Here is a 10,074-nt window from a genome sequence, read left to right on the forward strand (position 1 = left end):
TAACCAGCTACACTAAAAGTCACCCCACCACCTCCCGATGATACGTCTGGCTGACAGCACCACAGCTTTATTGAACATGAACAAGAAAATATTTACAAACATAATGTACATATATACAGAACATCATCGGGGTATGTGAAGGCATCAGGAGGTAAACCTTTATCACATCTGAAGGACTTAAAATGAATTTAAAGAACACATGAATACTAACAGTACAGTGCTCACTGCTGATTAAACTCCGTGCATGTAGTTAAGACAAGACTCAGTTCATATCTGTTGATTATTAATATGAGTTTACATGAAACTGACAGCACTCTGTCCAAAAAAAAAAATCAAAATATATTTACATTTTTTGAAATGTCATGGTCACTCTGTACATAAAAAACAGTTCTTAACCTATAAAAACGCTTGAAAGTCATACACACAGAGTAAATCACTAGCCTTGTTGCTTTCCCAGCAGTTAGTCCTCATGCCAGCTTACATAAATACACATAATGATAGCGCTATACAAGCAGACTGAAATTAGAAACACTAGCAGATAAGTGGTTGGTGCTTGAGATGCCTAATGCACCGCTGCCTCAACAAAAGGTTTCCAGGCGGATCTTGAAGTTATTCTCCTGGTGCCTCACTGCGATACCATAGCGGAGCAGCATCTCTATGTACGGTGGCCAGAACGTGTTGTCTATCGTCACGTACGGGTCGTGCGGTGTGTTGAGGACTTGGTTCATGAGAAGCTGTGGGGGCACAGAAGACAGCGGGAGACTTAGGGTTGGTTAAAATAATAGTGCACGATGATACAACTTTACACAAGCATTTAGATACAGTTTCCCTTTAGTTGTTTTTCACAGTAGACATTTTCACTGGTTATCGCAGGAAAAACACTAATGGACATAATCACATTAACGATGGCTCTGTTACCAGTAAGCACAACACTGAGAGCCCTGTAACGGCCTAACATAAAATACATGCAGTAGTTATTAATGTTACTAATTATATTATGTTAAAATATTATATAATAAAAAAGGACTTGGCCTGTGAAGATGCATCCCACAACACAGTTAACAACAAATCTGCTACCATCAAGCACTGCTTAATAATAATTATTAAAATTATATTGTATCAAAGGAGGTTTGGTAAAAAAAAAACTGCATCATGACATTCAAGATATAAGATGTATAAAAAGGTTATTGTTTTGCACATTGGGCATATTCTTTGGTGATTTCTTTTGATTTTAAAATAAACATTTTTATCATAAATGTCCAATTTTGATATTTCCAATTCCAGTTCTTGCTTATTCTCACACTTTCAGTACCACAACACCAAAACAAATCCACTGTATGTGAAAGCAATAAACCTGTTTCAGATTCTGATTCAACCCGGTTTCGCTTCAAAAAAGTGCAATTAATGGATGTAGTGCACCAGAACCCACCTCGAGAATTTCATTAAGTGAAATCAAGTCTTCATCCGACTCTTGGGCAATGTTCTGGGAATGGAAACAGAAGACAGTGAGCCATGCTACAGCACAGGTTTCTTTAATGTCAACAGACTGCAAAGCATAGAAGACTGTCAAACACAAAACCGGTTGCTGCACCTTCTTCTTCTTGTTTGTACTGGAGTCATTCTGAGGGAAGGGGACGTGCTTCTCAAGTATGTCCCCAAGACATTCCATCAAACTTTCCTGGTAGACCTTCATTTTTTGAATTTTTGCCTTTGTGTCCTGCAGTACACTGTTGAATGTACAGAGATACTTAAAATCATAGTCTATACACACATTTTGCACAGGTGTTAAACATTTAATTTGAGTAATCACACCTTCACGCCATATTAATTCCTCGTTCTACAGAGATAATATTCACATGCTTTGCTGCCCTCCAGTGGAGATACACCTCTAAACTTGAACTCCTCCATTTTAGTCAGACTTTGCCTCAGACTCACCTGAGCTCTGATATTTTTTCCTTTTCCATTTTAAGTCGTTCAGCGTGATCACTGGCAGCCATCAGCGCCTCTTTCTTCTCTTGCAGCCACTTCTGTTCACTAAAAAACATCATGTTCAGAACATTACAGACAGAAAGTCCCTCTCTTCCACTCACTTCTGAAAATCATTTCTGTGCCCTGAGGAATAGCAGTGAGTTATGGAAAGCTTTAACTAAAAGTTACATACAGTTCTTTAGTTTCTCTCAGTTTGTCTCTCTTTGCTTCGTAGCAAGAAACAACCATCTCAAGTTCAGAGCACAGCTTTACCATCTGTGGAAAACAAAGGCAGAAAATGGACTGCACAACTGGATTTCAATAAGAAACATTCTGCGGTGCTACAGTTTACACGCAGACATACCTCCTCTTTTCCAGCTTGAAGTAAAAGTTCTGAGTTTGCTGCAAACACTGGATGAAGCAAAAATAAATAAATATTTTGTTTTAATATCAAATATTAGGTACAGCAGATATAACAAATTCAATTTGATTTGACAGCCTGGAACGACAATTTGATATAGTCACAAAAAGTTAAATTAAATCTTGATTAAACATTAATGTTTGTGGTGCCAATTTCACACCGGAAATTAAATGAAACGTGGAACGACATTAAACTGTAACTGTGGCATAAAGCTGTGGTGCTGATTTGTGATATTCATACTTCAGTTGTAAACACTTTAATCACATTATGGTTACAGCTTCTAACACAGTGTGACTGGAGGACTTACGTTCGGGCTCCGCTGTCAGCCACTGCTTCAGTTCAGCTTCTGTTGCCGTCAGTCGATTCACTGACTGTTAGAGATTAACATTCACAATGGACAGAAAATATTCATTCAATTATCTGAGTAATTCATTTTATAAATGAAAAACTAATTGCCTGACAACATTTCAGTGTGTAGAATTTAGTGGCCAATCTAGAGCCATGTTTGGTTTGTCTGTTACTGTAAACATGTGCGGTGTGGAAGAAGACCTGCGGCATCCATAGATATAAAAGACAACTGTAAAAATAAATAAATGAATATTATAATCCTTCTCTGCCATACTTGGTAAAGTGAGCTTCCTAAATCTTACACACTGGACCTTTAAGAGCAGAAAATGCTTTCTTGAAAATCATACACTTGAAACATTTTTGAAAAATTCAATATATTAATTTTGTAATAATTTTACCACACTTGGCCCTAAATGCATATCTGCGTAATTTTGTTGTTCTAGCTGATTGATATCAAATTAAAACCTCAAGTGACAGAGAAATCCTGCAACACAATCTCCACTCATTTAGGTGTGGTGGAAATTCTCATTAAAAGCATTTACAAGATGCCACACAAAAAAGACTCTGTGATTAACTGGAATAAACCCACAGCGGAGGATGAGGTTATGGTAGTTTGTGGAAGCTGGTAACTAAAGTCTGGCCAGTGGAGCGCAAGCAAAAGCGAGACAGTGTGAGATGTACAGATAGTTTGTATAGTTGTTGTTATGGAATTTTCAATCCTTAGGTTACACAAGGTCACGTGTGGGCCTTGAGGTCCTCGGCAGTTTTAGTTGTTTGGCTTTGGTTGAGAACAGTAGGTGTCAGTCTATCTCAACACTGTGATGGCCAGGGTCGAAGAGACCTATTGCTGCCTTCATAGACATAATAGATAGCTTGCCGTTGACGGTCCAATCTGTGTAAACAGACATCTGTGTCTTCAGACTAGAATATGCTGACAATAACACCTGCATGAATAAAAACATTCTCTTTCACTAATTCTGGATGTATAGTATTTGTCGTGTTGTCTTGGGGTTTAAAGTCTGACCACCAGGATGAGTTGGGCAGAATGTGAAACCGACTCAGGCACTTCTGATGAACTTTGAGAGTGTCTCTAATTCTCCTTGGCCAAGCGTCAATAAATAATACAGCATAGGACATCAGAGGCTCCTGAACACTTTCTTTCTTCCTGACCTCACCATTGACCTTTGACTTCCAGTAATTTCTCCACAACAGTTGTATATAGTTTTTGTTCAGTGTGTAATGCAAAAATCCCCTGGATGAATCACACTTTTGTTATTAACATTTATAACATTTCTGGCTTGTTATCGACATTTGTATCACTGAGGGACGCATAAGTTGGTGGTACTAGAATAGGCTATGCATATGATGACAAAATGACTTCTGAAGATAATGTTAGTGGCTTACATCTTGTAGGAATTGTCTAGTCTTTTATTCAAAAATGCATATCAGGTCTAAATGTTTTCAGAGTGGTTGCACTGTGGTTGTTTTCCCGTGTTGTATCAGATATAAGAAACAGAAATGCATCGTCTCACCTGCTCTTGTGGAGTCTCACAGAAATCCCGTTCACTCAGTATAATCTCATTCTGGAGCTGTAACACAGAGACACAGTCTGCAGTTTGTATCTCCTCTGCACAGGCAGAGGCAGAAAGGACAGCGTGCTTCAAAAAGGACTTGTTATTTATTTATTTTTTTACCTTTTCCAGCAGATCAAACTGATCCTCACACATGTCCATCACCTCAGTTTGAGCGGCCTCTGACAGCTCTGCCGCCGCCGCTCCTCCGGGCTTCACCTCGGCCTGAACACGGACACATAAAAAGCTCAAAAGGTGTCGAGATGGATTTGGTGTGTTTTTAAAAAAAATCAAAGTAAAGTTGGCGCAGTTCATGTTTCTTTCTTGTTAGCTGTCGGCTAAGTTGACATGAGCTATCCTAAGTTAGCAGCGTCGATACTCTCTGTAATATAAGTGAAAACCTGGAGTAACCTGACTGTGTGTGTCCTATCTGCACTGCAGGAGTTAGTCAAAGGACGTGCAGTCTCACCATTGTTTGTGTTTCGCAGCTTTTGCTCCTCGACGCGGAGAAACAACAACAGACGCCTCTCCTTCAAAATACCGCCAACGTCGCTGACGTAACGTCTACGTCAGAGGACTGTGTCGAGGAGCGCTGCTGCTGCGCGGGACTGCGCATGTGCGGTGCATGACGGTCAGGTCAGGTTTTTAAAGGAGACTTTTATTAATAATAATTAATAAACGTTTATTCTTATCAGCGTGAATGAACAGAACGCTGTTCATCATTCAAGCATCTTTAAAGAGACCCTACAACACTGAGGGGTTTACTGTTTTCTCATTCAGTAGACAGAATATCTCCAACCATGCCAAGCATATTGGATAATACAGTGCATTTATTTGACAGCTATTGTCCCTATAGTTACTTTAAAGCAATAACAATACAACAATACAACAATACAAGTGATGTTACATTGAGTTAATTTACTAAACCTTTAACATATCAAAGTTAAAATAAGCTTGTCCTAAGATGCAATATTCGTATGCATATTACTTCAGCACTTTCACTTACAATATACAATATACAATACAATATATTTTATTTTATTGTATTTACTATTGCTTTTTTTTATATTTTATTATGTATAGTTTGCTTTATAGTATATTTTCATTTTTTGTTGTCACTTGTCACTTTGTGTAATGCTGCTGCTGCCCTATAATTTCCCAGCTTGGGATAAATAAAGTATATCTATCTATCTATCTATCTATCTATCTATCTATCTATCTATCTATCTATCTATCTATCTACTTAAGTAAGGTTTTAAATGAGGACCTTTACATGTGAAGTAACTTAAGGTAAATCTGGCTGAGTAAAAGATCAATACTCAGTAGTCTCAATACTATTAAATAGTAGGCTAGAATTGAAACATGCTTTTGTTCAGAGTTCTTTCGATCATTACACACCAGCCTGTAAAACAGTGGAGATGTTTTCAGTAGATGTTACAGGGAGCTTATGAGAGACTAGTAAGGGTGCAAAATAACTATTATTATCCTGAATATGGTTTCATTAGGCCTACCACAAGTCTAATAGGACCTTTGTTAAGAGGGAATAGAGAAAACACGCATCAGATCTTTACTACTACAGTTATTACACAAATCAGACTCAGTTACCAAGAATTTAACAAAAGAATTTCAAAACAAAAAAAAATCAGTATTTTCTTGGGGAAAAAAAGAAACTTTTGGTCTGTTTTCTTCTTTGCTCCCACCATTGTCATTACATCCAATTCTAAAACAACATCATATCTCACCAAAGGTATTATTTATTATATTATTCTTCTTTTCATTAGGCTATGTTAGAGAGTATGTGCAAACTGCTTTTTGTCTTTGTACTTACATTAGATTATTATATTGTAAATCTTGCACTGCATGCCTGAACAACCTACTTATGATCGTGCAAATAATGGAAATTTGAGAGAAAGAGAGGAAAAACAAAATTTGCCGAGAATTCCCTTTAACGGCCATTCAGTTCTTTGTCTTATTTATTTTATTAGATATTTTATTTTTCAAAATATACACATAGACATTGACAAACACTATACACTCAGTGAGCTGCTCACTGTAGTAGAGTACACTGCCCTGTGTTCACCAGCAGGTGTCTCTGCCAGCTTTCTCATCAGTGGCCAAACAGCTGACTGGAGTTTAAAGCTTGTCACCATCTCCACTTCCTTTTCACTTTTCCACCTCCTTCCTGTCTTCCTTTCTTTCTTTTCTTTTCTTTTTTTATGTCGTTCAAGATTTCATGTCATAGTCTGAACATTGACAGTTTACCATAACCAGTATGTTCCATCACATATGTCTTGTAACATTATTTCATATTTATTAACATGTTTGCCTTCACTGTTTGTTTTCTACACTCTATTTATCCTGAATATTTTCTATTTGAAATCATATTCATGCGCCTCCAATGATTTGTAGGATTATTTTGAATGTTCTTTACATTCCTGATTTTAGATCCCTGCTGAAAAATACTGAGCTTGTAATGCTGGTGCAGTTTTGAACATATACATTGCAGACCTAACCAGCAAGTGATGCCATGCTTATCATAAGAAAACAAACAAACATAGAAATATTATAGTGGTGGTGGTCTCCGTGGTTCATACCATGTTTTTGCAGCCTTTTGTTGACCTCCCTGACTTCTCACGGTGTCTAATTTGAAGCTGCTTTAACATTTATAAAAGCATTCGTTCTTATCATTCATCATCCCACAAACTCCATCTGTCTGTGATCAAGTCTACTGATGTCACTGTAGCAGATTAACTTCCACATCAACTAGAAGGCAATCTGTGATTTTTCTTATTTTTTTTTACCTCATTAAGATAACAAAAATGTTCAACATACAATCACCAAACCGGTTTATTTATATGATAAACAGGCATATGAGTTTGCTGATGCTTGCTTGTAATGATGTTAATCTATCAGAGCATTGGTTGCAACAAAACCAGAGAAAGTATTTAGTCTCTTTCTGAGTGTTTCATTTTAATACAGTGCGCACGCTCAGCAGCAGCATAAACAAGTACGTGTTTACTGATTTCCCTGCTACATGTTTTCAAGCTACATCCCCAAAAATCACATAGCCTGGATTATTTGAATGATCAACTAGAATTTGATTAATATGCAAATTTCCCACAAACTGTTCCATTTGAGCCTTCAGCGCAGCCTAATTAATCAACAGTTAAAGGAAATTAATACATACATCAATTCTGTCAGGAACATGCTTAGTTCAATCGCCCGTAAAATTGAAGTTTGAAGTATTAACTGGCTCCACAGGAAGGCTATGATTAAAACTCTACAATTCAGGCAATCCAGGCAAATATAAAGTCATTTACTGATCTCCTTTTTATACTTATTCATTAATAATAATAATAATAATGATAATATAATAATAATCTGTTGATGGACGATATTTCTTCTATGTTTGAGAAGACAAACTGGAAGCATTAAACTAATTAATTCATTTTACAGCTCATTTTAAATGCTGTCACTCGAACAGTGTCTCAAATATTAGTTTACACTTTGCACCTGAGACTGTTTTTTTTTTCCACAAGGTGCAAATAATAAAAGAGAGAGAGAGAGGGAGAGAGAGAGAGAGAGAGAGAGTATGAAAAAGGGGAGGGGAAGAGATGAAAAGAGAGAGGGCTGTACTATTGTTTCAGTAGGGACTCATGCATCAAACTTCAATTTTCCGGACGATTGAAGTAGTGATTTTTTTCCATCTTGAAGTGAAATACTGAAATACACTTAAGACCTCCAGATTAATTACCACGAAGTGGTCCCACAGACTGTAGTTTTACTTATCGCCGGGCCCGTCTGACAAGCTCTCATAAAATAAGCAAGTGAAATCCATAAACTTAGCCTGCCTTAACACCCTCTCCCTTCATAAATATGCTTGATTCAGAATAGGCTGCAGAAGACACACACACACGCACACACACACACACACACACACACACACAGAGTAATATATGGCTCAAAACAAAGCATCAGTTTTAGAAAAAAAAAGTTTTAAATCAACATTTTCATATTTGCAAGTCAATTTAAATAATTGAATTGATTTTTTTTTTCTTTTTGGAAGCATATTTCAAAATTAAAGGCTTCCTTTTGATTTACTAAACTTTAATACCTTAAATATGAATTAAAAGACACACTCGTCCCCTTATTTAGCATTTATAATATAAACATGTAATAAATTGTTTACAATTCACTACAGTGCAGTTATAAGCAGATATAAGAACATTTTTAAAGCTTTATTAGTATACAGTATTTGTGAAAAATATTAATTCTCTTATGAAAACATGTTTTATATAATTACAAGTGTTGTTTTATTATATTATTATCCACACTGTCTTTATACACCAAAACAGAGTCATTCCCACAGTAGGGGTTATAGTTATACACTCATATCTGCTTGTAACTGTATTATAATGTATTATAAATCATATATTAAATGATAAAAAACTGCTTATAAATGGGTTGAAGTGTTACTGAATTATACATTTTACTAGGACTAATTTCCCTACAGAGAATTAACAATAGCTTCAGCCACATTAAGTGCTTACAGGTCTATAAACTTATTCAGGTTGTCTTGAATAAAAAAAAAAAGAAAATAGTAGAAGTAGAAAAAAAGTAGAAAATAAGAAAGGCAACACTAAAACAAGTCAGAAGAAGACAGCCCTACTTATCATTTCTTTGAACAAAGAGAGTTAAACGGGAGGTAGCCTTTTGAGTTCCTCTTCTGGACACTCTCTCTTTCTCACATCACCATGTTTTCAGCTTCATTAAACTCCTTAAAGACAAAAGAAATAAAGAAGAGATGAGAAGAAAACAAACAAAGGACTCCCTAACCAGACTTTGGCATAAATGTCACAGTCGAAACTCTTTATGGCTCCCTACTTAACATTAAAAACACTTTCAACAAAATCCATTTCTTGTTTAGAAAACGTTCTTGGACAGAAGTCAAACATATTATTCCAGAGCTAAAAAGCGGAGAGAGACAAGCGGCTCACAAAAAAGGGGCAGTTTCATTGTAATTCATTGACTTGTTCAAAACGCCAGGCAAAGAAAGGGGCTAGACATTAATAGCCGCAGATGCCCTCATGAAGGGAGAGTCTATGTAGGCATTATGGCCTTTGTTCGCACCCAGTTAAACTGTTTAAAAGGAGGGTTAACTCAATCCATCAAATTGTCTGAAATTGTGAGGAAATTTCAAAAACCATATGGCCTCCAAACGTTTGCGTCCTTTTTGTGCGGTGGGACACACTTGTCTCAGTATTGCTGCCTGCGGGGGACCGGCCCTGCTCCTTTGTGACTCGTCCCATCAGGGAACGCTGCTCATTTGTCCCCACTTTTCATGCTTTACGCTCAAAATTACGGCCCAGTCCCGCAGAACAAAAAAGGTCTATAAAGGCCCGGAGAAACTGGCCCAAAACTTTGTGTTTTTGTGGCATCCTCGTCTTTTTTTCCCCCGGCACCAGATTTGTGTTTCTCACATAAATTTTTGCCACGAATGGAGAAACACGTCTAAGGGTCAAGAAGCCATGATACGCATTTAGGATGTGAAAGGAGATGTGAGATTCCGGGCCACAAAATGTTTAGAGCATCCTAGTAGAAAAGGACACAAAGGGACAAAATAGTTCAGAATAATAACCTTAAAAAAAAAAAAAAAAAAAGGCCGCTTTTGATGGGCTCACACGCCCAGATTTGGCAACAAGAGCGTGTTTCTAAAATGATTTTTTTTTTTTGTCTTGACTAGAAATAAAAGCCCAGGCTATTATA

The 10,074-nt window shown here is 36.9% G+C and overlaps 1 protein-coding gene across 1 annotated transcript; it reads right to left on the minus strand.

Moving 5' to 3' along the window:
* Positions 1-39: 39 nt before the first annotated feature.
* Positions 40-4,902, minus strand: cenpk (centromere protein K). Its single transcript, XM_010734211.3, has 10 exons — positions 4,778-4,902; positions 4,432-4,533; positions 4,270-4,326; positions 2,697-2,760; positions 2,333-2,379; positions 2,162-2,244; positions 1,936-2,034; positions 1,592-1,727; positions 1,430-1,483; positions 40-734 (listed from the first exon to the last, which is right to left on the minus strand). Exons 1-10 carry the CDS (start codon positions 4,778-4,780, stop codon positions 579-581), a joined length of 801 nt encoding a protein of 266 aa, XP_010732513.3. The 5' UTR covers positions 4,781-4,902; the 3' UTR covers positions 40-578.
* Between the last annotated feature and the right edge of the window lie 5,172 nt (positions 4,903-10,074).

This window comes from Larimichthys crocea, chromosome X (assembly GCF_000972845.2).
Source record: "Larimichthys crocea isolate SSNF chromosome X, L_crocea_2.0, whole genome shotgun sequence".
NCBI lineage: Eukaryota > Metazoa > Chordata > Actinopteri > Sciaenidae > Larimichthys > Larimichthys crocea.

What these genes read in the sequence shown, in the direction of transcription:
- cenpk (XM_010734211.3), bottom strand. An exon ending in GTGAGACTCCACAAGAGCAG is followed by an intron (nt 2,761 to 4,269) that starts GTGAGACGATGC and finishes AATCTCTAACAG; the next exon opens with TCAGTGAATCGACTGACGGC. An exon ending in GAAAAAATATCAGAGCTCAG is followed by an intron (nt 1,728 to 1,935) that starts GTGAGTCTGAGG and finishes TACATTCAACAG; the next exon opens with TGTACTGCAGGACACAAAGG.